Genomic DNA, 17638 nt, shown 5'->3' on the forward strand with positions numbered 1-17638 from the left:
GATTTGCTGTTTTGGAGATTACAGCAGTGAGTGGATCACCGAGGCTGTACGGGGACACCGATACGGTGATCTAATTCAACTACTACTTGTTTATCCCGCACATGTGATTCACGTGATAACCTCAGCCAAAGAGCTTCTCTTCCTCCTCTCACCTCTCTTAAAAGAGTGGAGTCGAACGATCTCGTAAAACTGAAGTTTCTTAGGTTTGCATTCTTAGTGATAGGCCATGAGGTGGGATATTAACAAAGAATATTTTTTTCCCAATATTGTTAAGTAGATATGCTTAGGTGGTATGTCTTCCTCATCATTATCATGCTAACTGTATCATCATGGTCAATCTAGCGTTGAGGGTTGATAGAATAATATTAGTAATATCCGAATCAATTAAACTTGAATGTTGGTCAAAGAAAATGCTTGAACATTTACTCATAAATTGATAATTGTTGGATGCTGGTTTTACGACCGATATACACAAAGATCAATGTCGAGTGAGTTATCGACAATGTCTATTCGACATGATAAAATTTAAATGATTTTAATAAATAATAATTGATATCGATTATCATGCCTAACGTAACCTTTTATAGTAAGTCGAGTAAGAAAAATATTTTGTAATACATATAGAAGGGATAAAATCCAACTTGAATTGTTATTTTGATATATCATTCATATGATTTGGTTGTTGATTGAGTATTTGTTTTTACTGTTAATTGTCCTACCACTTGTTGAGTTATTATTATATTTCTCGTATCAAATACTCATTAATTATAAATCATATGATTGGACGTCACGTATTTTTTATTTTTTTGATTTATTATCAATTCTAAGCATATGAAGATACAAAATTATCATCATCTTAGGAAACTACACTTCACATGTTTCTCCCTATTTTAAGATTTCTAGCTCAGTAAATACTCAATAAACATCTCGATTACTGAGATTTGTAGTAAAATCCAACATCGTGTCCACCTTGACATTAATTTACTCAGTTAGATCTAAGTTAAAGGAGTAATTGTACTATCAACTTCATTCAACGCTGATTTGTAGTGATGAAACAAATAGAATATAATTTGGAGACACTGTTTCACATGCATTAAATTCCAAGGGACAACAAGTCCTTGAAATGTTTTGAATTTAATCAAATATACTTTTTATTATAAATCGATACATATTCAACATGTCTTTAGAGAAGACATTTGAATGATTAATTGGTTGGTCAATTTTACTGAGACATCCAAATAAAATTATTTTTGGAGGACTGAGCGGAGTTATAATTTTTAGTTTAATCTGATATTAAGATGATTTGTATGCTGACGGTAGTAAAAGGACTTGGTAGGATCCTACATACACTAATTTTTTTTTTCTTTTGTATTCTAGCTTTCTTTTGGCTGGATTTTCTTGTGTACATTCCAAAACAAATCAAAGTTGATGCTCAACCGTGACATCGTTCAGAATGATAGAAACTCACCCAACAGATAAATCAAGTTAGTAGAATCAGAATAAAAATCATTCCTCAAAAATTAATAGTGATGACAAATATCTTCTTATGGACCACTCTAAGACTCTTTCTACCTAAGAAAATCGAACTTAAGAGAAAGAATATTTTGAAGTTAAGTTTTGATTGTCGCAGCTAAAAGATATTAGTCGGATCCATTCATAACTCGTTTTAAGATATTGCCTTAAGTGTTGCTTGCGATATCCCAATGCATCGCTCCTACTGAGTCGGAGACGTTCCCAATAAATATTACTTTGACGATCAACTCAGCTCCTGTAACTATAAATCCAAGACTAGTCGGACTTTTAGACTAGTTGGTGAACTCGAAGAAGTGAATGTGTAAAATGCGTACCTTGGGGTTGGTCCCTTTGATATGTGGTTGGAGCATGGCTACATCCGAGATTGTTGATTGTGAGAGGAGATCGTTTGACCTTTTAAGAAAAGGTATGGTGTGATGTTCATCACTCCAAAAGCTCGCGTGATGTTCATCACTCCAGCTCTTGGGTCGAAAGGTGTATCCCTCGATCCTTCAGTTGATCAGCTCAATGTCTAAGGTGAGTATCCGAATCTTTGACGAGTGCCTCATCCTCTCTCTCCTCATGTTTTTGTGACATATAGACCTATGTGCATCGATCTTACCTTGATCTTTGACGGGTGCATCGATTTAGCTACCTGATATAGTTGATCGAAGCTATCATTTTGATTGTCACACTTCCAATGTGGTGTCTATAGAAGCATCCACGTATGGCTTATGTGCACTATTCGAGATTTGAAGAATTATGATGATTTCAGTCGATCATCCCCAACTAATAGAATAGTGTTGCCCATATGTCTTATTAATCGATGCATTGTCCAATGAGATAATTAGATGAAATATCATTCAAGAACTATAAATAGCTCTCGGACCATTATGCCCTTCACATCTTCAAATTTTCTCGAAACCCTTTGACCGTCAAACTTGCTCAAAGCTTTCAGGTCTTCTTTTGTCCTCAAAATACTCATCTCAACATTTTAACAGGTCTAAATGACATCCTCATCAAACTTATCTTTAACATTTAGTCGTGAGTTCTCCGGTTCCATCACCACATTTGATATTGGCTTCCATTTCTTCCCCTTCCGGTAAAAGGGTCAAAGTCACCGTGATAAAGGATATTGCCTTGTCGGAGGCAGGACCCCCACGGTCTTGGGCAAGGTTCTCAAACCCTATGCATATAATAATTAAGTTTCCATTTTTAGAGATTTTTAATATGTTGCTTCAAATTATAATAATCTTTACTGTCATGCTCATGATCTTGATGGAAGCGATAATATTTTAAATAGACTTCAATGATTGAGAAGCCCATAAAGGGTGAAAGGTATGGAGCAAGCTTTTCTTTTATTTATATGAACACTTATGTATGTAATTTGTTCAATAGAGTAAATTCTCTAAAAGAGGTGTTCGATCTCCCCTCAGTTTATCATTGTAAGGGTACTTCGAGTTTTTTTAGATGCTAACTTCTTTCCACCCTTAGAGCTTTTTTAGGTTTGGATTTCTTTTTTCTCGCAATCATATATTCTGCTGTAATTTGACGATTGACCTCTTGAATAACTCAGAAAAAATAGTCAATGGTTATATAATAACTAAATAGAAGAATTTTAAAGGTTGAAGGTCGCTGATATAGGCATTGTGGAGAATGGATAAGCTCGAGTTGGCCATTAGCCTAAACTCATCATTAAATCGCTTGGTATAATTAGTAAATAATTCCTTGTCTATTAGTCAAATTGCCAAAGGAAAGTAGTCAATTTCTTTGGTAGCTTGTAGCTAATTAAGTTTAACTCAAATTCTCTAGTAGACTTTCCAAAAGAGGAGATCGACTCCGGGAATAACTTAAAGAACCATTGCTTTGCGGCACCTCATAATGTTGATGCAAAAGTGTGTCACATGATCGAGTTTGTCATCCTAAGTATTGTCATTTGAGAAGTGAAGACAACTATATACTTTGTTGGATCAGAACTTTCCTCGTATAGCTCTAAGGTTGGTATCTGAAAGCCTCGGGGGATGGACTCCTCCATTATGATTCTAACAAATAGGGACTTAAGGTAAGGGTCGGTCTGAAGTTGCTTCCCTTGCCTTATTTTTCTTTTAAAATCTTCCAACCACTAATCCATCTTAAACAACTGATCTTAAACATCAGGATGAGGGTTGGCAAATAGAGCCATCGACCCCCTGATGCCCTGGCTTCTTGAAGAGAGTGAAGAGGTAGAACTTGAGAATGGTGAATTTGAGAATGAATTTGTAGTTGTGACTCAATCGCAAAGCAGGGAAGAGAGAGGTATAAGGAGTTTAGTGTGCTTCTTGTTGTACTAATTGGGTTAGCTGAGGGAGGTAAGGAGCCACATATTGGAATACTCTTATTAGAAATTGAATTTGCTTTGTTAGACTATGGAAGGTTTTAATAGGGATAATAACAAATTGGGTAGGTGGGACTACAGACTGGGCAAGTGGTAGATTGACCGTTGAGTCTTAGAACAATCAATAGAAGAGCTAGGGATTGGGAAGCTAGAGAGTGGGACTGATCGATGGGACAGGTGGAATTGGCCCTTGAATTGGGACAAGAGGATTTGGCAAAGGAAAATTCAACATCATCGGGTTTGGAACTCTTGGATCGTTTGACATATTTAATCTATCAATTAGTCTCATTTAGATTCGATCTTGAGGGCCTTATAAAATTTTATTAAGATATACATTACGATCCTCCTTTTAGTGTTAATCTGTTAAGTCAAATTCTAATTATCAAAACTATAGAAGTGAGCCAAATCCAACCGAGGCTCATTTTAAAACTGTTTGAGTGTGGCTTTCAATTTTTTGATGTATCAACCTTGCATAATGAGTCAGGGTATTTCCAATAAATGCTCATTCGATCGTCAAGTCAGCTCCCATAATCAGAAAGTTCAAAACTAGTTTAACTGGTCAAACTCGTTGGTGAGCTCGAAGAAGTGAATATGTCGAATGCATACCTTGGGATCTCTTATTAGGTGGTTCGGGATGGTTACATCTGACATTACTAAGTGTTAGAGGAGATAATACGATGTTTTGCCCGCCCATGTATCTAACCCTACTTATCATGAGGTTAGGTAGTCGGGCATTTGGCCACGTGCGATTTGTTGAGGTCATGTGTTCTCATATCCAATCACTATTTATCGATTGGATATGACTAACAGGTGGCTAGGATGGTCGACTTGTCAACCATGTTTGAGCTTATATATTTACCATATTAGTTTTTTTCTATTAGAATATGTTACATCCCCAAGATAACATCCTATCTTAATCAAAATATAAATTTTCACTATCATTTATCACAAGTTCACATCAACATAAAAACTTACAATTTAGCATTCTAACTTTTAAAATATGAGAGGTCTTTTAATATTTACAACAAGACACACTAACTTATTTTGAATAACATTGCAAGTAAAATTTCTATATAATAACATCTTATTAAACCACCGAAAACATATCATAAACTTGTAGGATTCCGTTGCTTAGTCCAAAATTAATGTGTGTGAGTGACAATCTAGTTTGAAAATTTTATATAGAAATAATGTAAACTATAAAACTTAGCAAGTGACTTTTATATCTTTGACATAGAGATGATAAATCATGTGACATAAGCATAAGGTCAAAGCATAGATTCAAGAGTCAATAAATATTATTTTATTAGATTTATACTTCACAAGGGAGCAATGAGTAATGTATGAGTATATGAAGAACAATTATAAGGAATGAGTTTGAGTGTGGAGTCAATTTTGATATTTCATTCGATTCATTGATATCAAATGAGTATATAATAATATATGAATAAATTAGGATTATAATATAACGTATGAGCTCAAGAGTCATGCTTGATATTTCATTATAACAAGGGAGCAACGAATAACTTATAAACAAGCTCAAGTATTATAATTGATATTTTTAACAAAAGAACAAGGAGTGAGGAGCAACATATTAGAAAATTAATATAAAAATACAAGATAATGAGCTCACGAGTAGAGTCATATTTGATATTTCATTCAATTCATTAGTATCAAATGAATGTATAACAACATATAAGTATAATATTTGGAATCATATCAAAGGAATATAGATGGTGAAATGAGATCATAATATAACACAATGCACTTATTTGTTTATTAGTCTAGAGCTCATCATGGCCCCATAATATAACACAATCCCCTTTCCATTTCTAGCAAATGGTATATAATATCCCACGAACACTAAAATATAAATAAGATATTTTGATCAAGAAAATAGAAATATACCGAAAACACATGTGAAACAACAAAAGCATAACATATAGATCAATATCAAAGGTAACTTGAATATATGCACAATTTATTCAATTATAACCAAGATCAATTATTAAGAGATAAAAAAGTTTACTCAGTAACATGAATCTCATTAACAGAGACTTCTTAGTTAAAATCAAGATCCAAAAGATAGAAGAAAAATTGATAAATTTATAAACTAATTTGTCCTGACAAAATTTATAAGGTAAGTTGCAAAAGATATTTAGACACTTAATTGTGCTCTAATTTATTCAAATAAGATATTTTAAAAATATATAAGAATCTACTTGAAATAAAACAGGTTTTATGTAAACTAAAGTTATATAAAAAAGCACAAGTAATTTAATACAAATAGGTCTTAGCGGAATTCAAGAGATCAAACGAAATAATTATTTAGATAGTTATTTATACTTTAAATCATTTGAAAGGATATTAAATGAAAGATATAAGAGTCTAATTTATATCAAATTTTTTTTTGCTTAATTTAGAATATTGTACACAACACTATAATCAAAACAAGACAAATAGATCAAATTATTTTATCTATATTTTATAGAATTCAAGATATTAATTAAAATAAACATTTGGATAGACAATTATATTTCACATCATTCACATTGACAAAAAGATATGAGAATTTAGTTTTAAATAAAATAGAGTTTACTCAATTTAAGTTTTATATAAAATATTATAATTTAAAAAAAAAAATAGATAGGTCAAAATTCTTAAGATTTCAGTATTATAAGTTTATAACTCAATTGAGGTTGATACTATCAGAAATTGGTGAAGCTTCATGAATTATCCATAAATATGAAAATAAGAAACATGAGATAAAATATTTGTCTTAAAAAACTAATTGCCAAAGGTGTTGAACTAGTCCAAAATCCTCAAGCCAAGATAAGAATATTTTACTTCCTTTTCCTCCCTTTCATTTATTCCTTTACACTAGTAGAGGGCAGCGATGTTCTAACTTGATAATTTTTTGTTTTTACTTTTTCTCTTTAATTACAAGTATTTAAGTAATACAAGATATCACAATGTGACAAGCACATAATAATGAGGCATAGGTGTTGACAATTTAGCAAGGATGGGTGACACTCTTTTATTTAGCTAGTGACACATGTATAATTCACTTTCTCTTTTTTTTCTCTTTTATTTTCATATTTTTCTCATCTACTTAACACATAAACTTTCACAAGTCATATCCAAATTATAATATTCATAATGAGATCCCTAACATTAATCCTCTAATATAAAACCACTTAATATAAAAATATTATATAAAAATTTATATCATAGTAATAAAAAATATCATATCATAAATACTTTAAAAATAAAAAAAAATTACAGGATGCATATAACATCTTCATTCTAAATCAGTTTAAGATAGTATAAAATATAAAATTATATATATATATATATATATATATTAAAATTTTGAAAAAATAACTATGCTATTGTCAAATTTTTGAAAGGATAGAGATGTAAGAACTGTTTTTTATTTGTTAAACAAAAACTAATTTGATGACGTCACCAACCAACGGCCAAATCAGCTGCTAACTAATCCTTAATTAGAAACTAATAACTGCGTCCCTATGTTGTAATTATAAGATGCGTGGGGTGCAAATGTGAAAACAATGATGCGATGTACTCCGCACCTACCCATTATTTGTAAGCCTTCATTGCTTCTTTTCCGCTCTCTCTTCCCATTGCAAGGAGTGGCCCGGAAATAACCGGAGGAGCGGCAGGTGAGCTCCTCCTCCTCCCCTCTCGCTTCGTATCGTCTTCCACCAAACCCCGATCGATTCCTCCTCTTTTCCTACATAGCACCGTCCGTTCTCTATCTAGGCCGCGATCTAATCTGTTTTTTTTGTTTCTTTGCCCCTTTCGATCTGTTATCGTGCGGTGTCAGGAGGAGAATCCTGATTCTTGATCCTCTCTTTCCTTCTGTTGTTCGAAGTTTCCCGACTGAGATTCGTTTGGTGTCTGTCACCGTTTGGTAAATCGATTCGTGCCTTTCGCTTGTCTCTTCGTTTTAGACTATTTTCCCCAAAGATTTCTGTATGTTAATATATTGCTTTTAGTTGGTTTCCTGGGACTCTTTCTTGCATTAATAAATTGTGGTGCTTGTCCTGATCATCAGTCATACGTTGTTCTTTGATCTTTTTTTTTTGGCTTCCTTTTTTTTGCTAGGCTGCTTAGTTAGGTCGCGTTTTGGATTTTTTCACGGCATCATAAAATGGCTTCGGAGCAGATAAAGCCAAGAGGTATAAATCTATCAAACACCAGTTTTGATACTTAAGACGCTGTTGAAAACATTTTTTTTTTGTAAAGTATTTCTCTTAGCTTTCTTAAAAAAATTTGGCCGGAGTCATGATGCAAACCACCATTAGATGAATCAGGGATTCAGTATCTGACCTTTTGCTGAACAAAATCTCCTTTTAGTCTTTTAGTAGGTGCAAGCGAAACTTGATGTTTTATGCTTCAGGATTTGTAGGATGCACATCTTGCGTGAAAAGATAGTATACGTGCTTTGCGTATTATGTATTATTCCTGCTGTAGTTTGAGCTCCAATGTTCTGCATTCATCTTTTGTTTTTTCTTTCTATTATATAATGATAAAGTACTTCGATCATTGACAGTAGATAGATCCCATGGTACTGTCATTTGCGGAGTACTGATACTACGTACTTAATGAGTCTTAATTAACAATAATGGAATACAAGATTCTAGCCTGCTTCGTGATATATAAGTTTTTAGGGGCTAAATATATAATAAGAACTTGTGTAGATATATGGAAAATGCTCATCAACTGAGCAACTTTTACGATTGATGTTTTTAAAGTAAGAGAAAAACTGATTACTTGGCCAAAACAGATACTTTTTGGTCAGAGGACAAAGGGTCACTTGCAATCTGTGCAACAAAAACTAGTATGTATTGCTTGACTTATATAAGTAGGCCCATTGCTTGGATAGAGGCAAAGAGATCAAACTAACTGATGTAACCTTCAGGTAGTCTCTTAAGAGTGTATGAGTATGCTAATTTTGACATATATATATATATATATATATATATATAATATGTGATATGTGTGTGTATGTGTCATATGTGCATATGTCAGGGGATCGATTGGTCCTTATCCCTGTGAGTGACATTTATATCTTGTTTTTGTTGCTTTCATCTTGTGGGCAGATGTATGTGTTGTCGGTATTGCGCGTACGCCTATGGGTGGGTTTCTTGGTGCTCTGTCTTCTTTGTCTGCAACACAACTTGGGTCTATTGCAATCAAGCGTATGATCAAAGCTAATTTTTCTCTGACCTTTTTGTTTTCTCTACTTTCTTTACGTGTTGGACCTACTGAAATATTGTCCTGATTACATAGATGCTCTTGCAAGGGCAAACCTTGATCCAGCACTTGTACAAGAAGTCTTTTTTGGCAATGTCCTGAGTGCGAATCTTGGTCAAGCTCCTGCTAGGCAGGCTGCTCTCGGCGCTGGAATACCAAATACAGTTGTCTGCACCACCATAAACAAAGTTTGTGCATCTGGAATGAAGGGTATAATTAATCATATTTAGTATACAACTTTGACAATTGTCATGAATAACATATTTATATTTTTGAATTGCAGCTGCAATGCTGGCAGCACAAAGTATCCAGCTGGGTATTAATGATATAGTTGTAGCTGGTGGCATGGAAAGCATGTCGAATGCCCCTAAGTATATTGCAGAAGCAAGGTGTTAGGCCTCTGTTGCATTTACTTTTTTCTTTTATGTATAAATTTGCTTTTCCATAATTTGCTAATGTTGAGGAATGCTAATTATGTTTTCTGAACTACCTCTAGGTGTTGTATGACAAACAGGGAAATCACTAAATATAACGTATTGATTCTTTTAATAAGGGATGTTTCTTACATATACTGTTTCTGTGAAAGATGGTATGTGAGAATCATAGAACAAAAAAGAAAAATATTATATTAAATTCTCAGATGTTTCTTCTTCAGAACTTTTATTCCAGGTTTAAAAATATGGTTGGGCATGGGTCAGATATGTGGGCCTCACAACCTCCTTCCATGCTCTTTACCATGTTCTTTGGTTCTATCATCAACTCGTGCAGTGTTAACCTGTGCTAAACATCATTTGATCTTATGTAGACATATACACTTATAGTGACAGAAAGATGGGATGTATGAATTGGCATGTAGAGCTTCTCTGTATTAGAAGTCATAGGAGTTGCATTTAGACCTGAACAAATTACATTCTTGATCTTAATCTGGCACTGTTGCTATTGTGGCAAAACTTTTACTCAATTTGGTTTAAAGGAATAGCAGGTATTAGTTAGCCTTAATATGACTAATCTTGGCTCCAATAATTATTCTGCAATCTGTAAATATGCAGAAAAGGATCTCGATTTGGTCATGATACTATTGTTGATGGGATGCTTAAGGATGGTTTATGGGACGTATATAATGACTTTGCCATGGGAAATTGTGCTGAATTATGTGCCGTTCATCATTCAATAACAAGAGAAGAACAGGTGAGATTCTTAGATGCATTCTTTCTTGAGAAGCATATATCCTGTTTCTTACGTATATATATTTTTTATTATTTTGTAAGAAGTTCAAGAAGTTTGAACAAATTTTTACCAGAGAAATTATAATTGGCTATTCTATATCTTTTCTTTTATAGGACTTGCATGTGATCATGTTTGTGATGTAAAATTTTGATTGTATTAACATATAGAGTAACAGAGATCTTGTAATCCTATAAATTCCATGGCAACATGTACAGTTGAATGTTTCAAATGATCTTTTTTTTCTGAAGTGTTCCTAACTCTTAATGTTCATTAGGTAAGTGCTAAAGTAACAAATTCAGGTGTCATAGTAAACAAGATGAGCCTGTTTTGGCTTGTGCTCGATTGCAAAACAAGTTTTCTAGAATTCCTGAAACATATGGAGAATAAATAAGATGATAATAGAAAGACAGAACACCAGAAATATGCTGATAAGTAAAATACATGAGTCCTGGAGTTTACGGCGATGAAATGTGGTGGGAAAACCTATTGGTGGTCAACAGGTGACATTACTAACATAGTAAGCAAGTGGAAGGTTTTTGTTTTAGTAACTCTTGTAGATTCCAGTCAAGTCATATTCTAAATGAAGGAACACAAGAAAACTTTTAGCAATATTCAGAGATGAATATATTCAATAAGCAGGCCATGGAGGAATATGTATATAACAGATAAATTGTGGGCCAACAAGATTTAATTCTATCAGTTCTAAGGCCAAATGGGAATGGAACTGCTTCAAGAAAGCTGAAGGCTCCTCTAAAAATATCAAAAGTTGTATTTCAATAGTTGACCTCTCTTTTTTAAGAATCTTGATATTACACTCCGTTATATTCTCTTGCGGTTATTAAAAAGATAAATTGCATAAGTAAATTTTTACAATCTGAAATTCCTGATCTGTGGGTGAGTTATGAGAGGATGGGTCAGTATGGGTTAATGAATTAACTTGCTAGGTTGGCTTGATCTAGCTTATTCACGTGCTTTGGCTTACCTGACGCTAACATGCTATTCCATTTATCATAGTTACAACCATCACTATCAGTTTCTCCAATATAGGACAGGTCAGATATGCTTAGTGGTTGTTGTTTATCCAAAATCCAAAATATTTCTAACCTTTTACCTATTTGCTTTTTTTGAAAAGGAAAACTGTAAATGCTATTACTTCAAAAACTGAATAGCAGCAGGATCAGCTGCATTACAAAAGATGGATGGGCTGTGGGTTCTACCAAAAACAGCAAGCCTATCAGCAACATAGTTGAGCTCTCTAGACAGGTGAGAGAAGTCAACACTAGATAATTAATTAAGCAGGCTTCAGATATTGGAAATGGAAGCCTCAAGAAACCAAGGAACCTCAGCAGCTCCTTTGACAAAATTAATGATCTGCTGAGCATCAAGTACTACTAGAATTCTGGAGATTGGCATTGACTGAGCTCTCTTTAAACCTTCCCAAAGGGCCAAGCTTTCCACCAAAACTGGGCTGGACACATTGCAGGGACGTCCACCCAGAACAAGTGGTGAGCAGCTGGCATTCCTAATCAGATAGCCTATTTGCTGTTTGATGTCTTATTCTGTACATTTCTGTGGATTACTACAGCATAAATCCTTGGCTCTGAGATACTGATCTCACACATCTTTTTCTTATTATCTCTTTTAATAAGATATTATTTCATCTATACTTAATAATATAATCATTTGTAGGAACTATATTTAACTTTGTTTCATACTTTCTTAGGATTAAGTGGTTTTTTTGTTATCCAAGAGCCAAAAAATTAACTATCTTCTAAGATGTCTAGAATGTGACACATTCATTTTTACCTTTTCTGTTAACTTGTCCACTGTCTCTAAGATCACTATATGGTCAAGATGATAGTTTAGCAGGGTTGGCTCAAAATCTTGCCAATTTTAAACAACTCTAGACACTAGAGTTAATTGGATGCCTGACTTGTCCTTACTTGGTGGTATGTTTTAGTTACTTCCAACTAAATAATATGATTATATGATCCATCTTATACATCTAAATTTCATCTAAGTGTGACCTTTTTTCCCTTATGCTTCTTTAGGATGCTTATGCTATTAAGAGCAATGAGCGTGGAATAGCTGCTCGGGACAGTGGTGCCTTCACATGGGAAATTGCTCCAGTTAGAATTCTCTCTTTCTGATAAATGGGACTGGAAATCTACCGGTCAAAAGTTTACTAAGGATGCTTGTTATCATGCTTTGCAGGTTGAAGTTTCTGCAGGCAGAGGAAAGCCATCAGTAGTTATTGACAAGGATGAAAGTCTTGAAAAAGTAAGATTCTTAAGAAGTGTGGCCAAATACATTCAAATGCAAGGCAACATTTTACATGCTTTGTAGTGCAGTTGTGGAATCCATTTCCTTTATTAGTTGAGAGAAGCTCTACATAGTTAAGCTTGTTATGTAAACAACTTATGAGCCTCCACAACTAGTGCAAGAAAATTGAAGCACAATATCTCTGTTAGAATGTTGAATACTCAAATAACTCTAACATGATCCATGGCCAATTAATTATGCCAGTGGAAAGAAAATTCTTATTTATCAACTTTTGGCATTGTTTGAATTTTATAGCTTCTGTCTTAATTTACATGTGAGCAAGAATTAGGTAAGTCACTGCACTTGTACAAAATATGAATGTGACCAGTTACAGCTGAAAATAATTTTATTTTTTTGTTAAAAATGGATGTGTTTTGCATCAATAATCATTTATCTCATATTAGGTGACAACCAGTGATTAAATTCCGCCGGTGTGACCAAATTAAGAATATAGGGATAATGAGACTTTGTAGTCTATTTTGCTAACATAAGCTTATTATGTTAATCCCTTTGAAGCAATTCTATCATTAAAAAGAATAAAGAAAATTGATTTAGAAAAACTGGCTCAGTAAGCAAAATCTCTGCTTGAAGGCAAAGAAGTTGAAATAAGGAAATGATTGTTCTTCACTTCTTTTTAACTGTACATATTTAGGCATAGTTTCTTATCTTTTTTCTTTTACCTTTTAGAAATAATAGGATGGTTTTACAATTGGATGCCAGATCTGTTTTGTGTAAATTTTCCAATGACTGTCATAATAAGAATATTTTTTTCTTAAATTTGGCTAGTTTGATCCTGTAAAACTAAGGAAGCTTCGACCAAGTTTCAAGGAGAATGGTGGTACAGTGACAGCTGGAAATGCATCTAGTATAAGGTACTCTAATTGTACCCATTTTTGTCATTTATTGTTTCCTCTGAGTAAAGACCGAAACAAGCAATCCAAATTTTGGTCCATTTTCCTTGATGTGATATATCTGTAACTAGAATCTTCTTGATGATTTAGATTATGTTTTTTTTTGCCATGACGCTCTGCCATCTTTTTTCTTATTTGGAGATTGTATCTCAATTATCATGTGGGTAATAAATCAATGTTATGATGTCTGTTCTACTTCTAAGGGCTAAAATACTTGTGCCTTTTCTTATTTGGTAAAAGATGAATTGTTATTTATAGCATGTTTTAGTTCATTACCTTTTTTTAAAAATGTTTAGTTTCAAGAAGACCTTACTATCTAAACTCATTAGACGTGCTACTGTTTGTGTGCTGTTTGTTGTTCTTTTGGGTCATTTGCTAGATTTGAAACTTGGGTTAAGTGATGTTATGAATTTCCACCAACTACTAATATTTGTTTGCTGATAGCTAGTATATTGCACATTTTACTCTATATGCATAATTAACATATTGGCCAAAGTTCTTTCTCTCTTTTTATGTGATGTTATATAAATATGTTATATCTGATTGTCACTTGTTGTAGTTCATGCATATTCTGAGTTTTAACTCATTGTGATATAAGTTTATGAACTTTACTAGATATAATTTGGCATCTAATTTCTGATCAAATATCTGTGCTGTAGTGATGGTGCTGCTGCCTTGGTACTTGTAAGCGGGGAGAAGGCTCTTGAATTAGGATTGCAAGTGGTTGCAAAGATCAGAGGATATGCTGATGCTGCTCAGGTATAGACAGAGAAATCAGAAACTCCTTTTTCATATTTAATGCATATCATGGGTGCTCTCTCCATGTTTGAGAACTTGCGGAAATATGTAATTATGTAGATGCCCCTTTTTTATTTAAAAAGGTTTTGCTATGATAAAAGGATATTGATATTTCTTATGCAGGCCCCTGAATTATTCACAACAACACCTGCACTTGCAATTCCGAAAGCTATTTCAAGTGCTGGCTTGGAGGCTTCTCAAGTAGATTATTATGAAATTAATGAAGCTTTCTCTGTAAGTATGGGTCTACAGATTTCAAGTATATTTAACTTCTCCTGCCTCTTTTTTCACGTTACCTGCAGCCTAAAATGTTGTCTTTATTTGTAGGTTGTTGCCCTAGCAAATCAGAAGCTTCTCTCACTTCCTTCTGTAAGCTTAATTGTTTGCCTCGTGTTTGGACCATGGTTCCTTTTGACCATTAGCTTTTATTTTCTTTTGAAAATCTGTGCCAGCAACATTGGCCAGTCAACTACTGTTGCTTCATTTTACCCTTCTGAGATTCATCTAGGGATTAGTTATATGTTGCATCATTGAATGCCTTATTTTGTCTGATGCTTCTGTGCAGGAGAGAGTGAATGCGCATGGTGGAGCTGTGTCCTTGGGGCACCCTCTAGGTTGCAGTGGAGCTCGTATTCTGGTTACCTTGCTGGGGGTATGTTTCGCAGCTTGAATTGACATTATATTCTCATTTCTTAATATGCCTCTTGTAACATCAGTAATTGTAATTTTCTTCTATGTATAATTATAATAACTTTCAGATACTAATAATTTAATTGTGTTTTTTTTAATTTAATTGTGGTAGCTATCAGAAAAGAACACCCATGAGCTTTCTGGGCTTCTATCACAGAATTTTTTTTTCTAGTCACGTACATATATTTGGTAATAAGAAGGGACACTTATGAACTTTGTCTATATTAACAGGTTCTGAGACATAGAAGTGGCACAATTGGAGTTGCTGGTGTTTGCAATGGTGGTGGGGGGGCTTCTGCACTTGTCTTAGAGCTCGTGTAAGCATTTTCAAGTTTGGTAAGGTTCAGTATCTCTTGATCACTTCTGTGGGAGAATATTTAGGAACACAAGCATGCTGAATTCCATTGGCTAGTAATGTAGAACATCATTTTGTTAACTGAAACATGAAAAATATACTTGTATGAAAGTCTTGTATATTCTGTAACATCCAGTGTCATTTATTTATGTGCGAGTACTAAAAAAAGCGACTTGTATGTGTCGTCAAGTCCAGAAGTTTTAGCAAGCCAGAATTCAGAAAATTAAAAATTTATACATAGAATACACTGAAGTGTGTCTAAGATAAGTTCTGCTCTTATTGAGGTTGGACGTGCTACCATCCAAAGGCTATTAGGTAGAAATTTCCTGTATTACTAAACAAAAAGAAGAAAAGGATAATTTATGATGAAGATTATGAAATTTAAACAATGTATAAGGTAAAAGAAAAACTGAAACACAGAGATAGGTGGGACAATGTTTTTAGACTAGAAGCTTTTACTCTTCTTATCTTTTCTTGTTTTTATTGTTAGTGGAAACTTTATGTTTTATTGTTAAATAAAAATTGCATTTTGAGCCTTCCAGATGATAATAGTTTCATATATAAATTTTAAAAATTTTAAATATATTGTATGTATAAACCTGTTATGTTTTGACAAGTGCAACAAACGTAGCAGTTTCAGTAATGATCGTTGACCAAAAAAATTTATCTTTATATTAGTATCCATTCTTCTTTCCATGCACTACCATGTCTCTTTCCTTCCTCTTTCTCTTCTCCTCCTGTTCTCTCCATACCTTCCTCTCATTTCTCCTTATTATATTCCTCTTCTTTGACTTTTAGTGATTGGGAAGAAATGGAACATGTATAAATAGGATGAGGGAATTTGAATATTTTGAATTTTGGCTAATGTAAACCCTCTATATAGCCAACATCAATAAGAACTAAAGCAATGAAAAGTAATGAAACTTGATGACATGGGTGTAATTTAGGGTTTGTTTACAATGGCATAGCTACTATGGAGGTGTAAATATGAAACTTCCCGACTTCATATTCATGTGTCAATTGCTCCATTGTTTTATAGTTTGCAGACTTTAACTAGTGATTTCGTTCTTCATTAAATTCTACTTTGCAGCTAAAGGAATTAGTAGGCTAATGTATCATTATGAATGTGAAACTTCATTTGACCATTGCATCATCATGTTTATCCCATTTGCAGGTCTCATGCAGGATTGATGCGTTCATTGTTGTGAACCAAGTCTGTTATCAATTTACAAGGCTTTCGTCATGTATATTTCCTCTTTATAGACCAACTTATATTTTACAGAACTTTTGTAGTAGTTTGTCTGGTGAGCCATGGTTGTGGATGAATTAATTGTGTGATTGCAGGACAATTCAAGTATGCATTTGTCATCTTCAGGGGAAGAAGGCCTACCAAACATCCTTCATGTACTATTGTATTTTTCCTATATTTAGCATAAATCTTCCAACCTGACTTTAAGAAAGAGAATGTGTATGTACTGTTTAGGCAGAGGTATTGTTCCTCTTTAACTTATATTTCATCAATAAAGTTCACAGCTGGATGTCCATAAATTTCAATATCTGGGTGTCCTTTAAATTATCTTCAACAATTTAGTTTATACCTACATCGTTATTCATTTATGTAATTCCAAATCTCCAAGTGCCTATGAGCTTTACATGAAATGTTGATACCAAAGTTTGAAAGTAGCAGTAGCTGCTTTTATGTAGTTGAATATATGAACTCAATTATAATTTTCTCGTAGGCCTTCATCATTAGTTGTGAGGGTAACCATAAGCTTTAGGGATTCTTCTCTCAGATTCCTCTTACTGTTGCCATGTTACCATGTTTTCCTGTGTATGTTGTCAGATGATCTCAAGTCAACACAAGTTCAGCTGCAGAGACCATTCTACTTGCTGCACTTTGAGACTGGGATTGATGAGGTGAGTGATCTCTTTATTTCTTCTGTGACATGTTTTTCGGCTAATTTGTCCATTAGAGGAGCCAACAGGAGCCATTTTTTCATTTTGTTTTCCAGGCACCGCTTGGGTACGTACATCAACAAACCATTGCTTCTGCCAACTTTTTATTGATTCGTGCATGATGACAGAGTGGCCGTCATTCCAAAGCTTTCCCCTTCTTCATGGTGGATTTCTCAACAGGTAACGAAATCAACTCATGCGTCTCCTGTTCCA

At 33.8% G+C, this 17638-nt stretch overlaps 1 protein-coding gene across 7 annotated transcripts; it reads left to right on the forward strand.

Annotated features, from left to right (window-relative positions):
- Window positions 1-7489: 7489 nt before the first annotated feature.
- On the forward strand, window positions 7490-17023 carry LOC103993680 (acetyl-CoA acetyltransferase 2). Of its 7 annotated transcripts, none has more exons than XR_010512841.1 (16): window positions 7490-7569; window positions 8015-8088; window positions 9013-9111; window positions 9203-9376; window positions 9450-9555; window positions 10216-10354; window positions 12445-12522; window positions 12608-12673; window positions 13502-13587; window positions 14286-14385; window positions 14548-14658; window positions 14752-14793; window positions 14990-15076; window positions 15346-15450; window positions 16644-16713; window positions 16814-17023. XR_010512841.1 is itself a non-coding variant. In XM_065179760.1 (16 exons), exons 2-15 carry the CDS (start codon window positions 8061-8063, stop codon window positions 16675-16677), a joined length of 1236 nt encoding a protein of 411 aa, XP_065035832.1. In that variant the 5' UTR covers window positions 7490-7569; window positions 8015-8060; the 3' UTR covers window positions 16678-16713; window positions 16814-17023. The 7 variants fall into 7 exon arrangements, 6 of the variants coding, with proteins under 6 accessions (XP_065035832.1, XP_009412128.2, XP_009412114.2 ...); XM_065179760.1 differs by having other exon boundaries at window positions 15346-15431; XM_065179910.1 differs by adding an exon at window positions 7734-7820 and having other exon boundaries at window positions 7549-7569; window positions 16644-17023.
- The last annotated feature ends 615 nt before the right edge of the window (window positions 17024-17638 follow it).

This window comes from Musa acuminata, chromosome BXJ1-1 (assembly GCF_036884655.1).
Source record: "Musa acuminata AAA Group cultivar baxijiao chromosome BXJ1-1, Cavendish_Baxijiao_AAA, whole genome shotgun sequence".
Lineage (NCBI taxonomy): Eukaryota > Viridiplantae > Streptophyta > Magnoliopsida > Zingiberales > Musaceae > Musa > Musa acuminata.

Excerpts from the sequence above, each read along its gene's own strand:
- LOC103993680 (XM_009413839.3), top strand. The coding sequence starts at position 8,061 with ATGGCTTCGGAGCAGATAAAGCCAAGAG. Across the intron at positions 10,355-12,444 it reads CAATAACAAGAGAAGAACAG|GATGCTTATGCTATTAAGAG; the intron begins GTGAGATTCTTA and ends ATGCTTCTTTAG. Across the intron at positions 14,386-14,547 it reads GATATGCTGATGCTGCTCAG|GCCCCTGAATTATTCACAAC; the intron begins GTATAGACAGAG and ends TTTCTTATGCAG.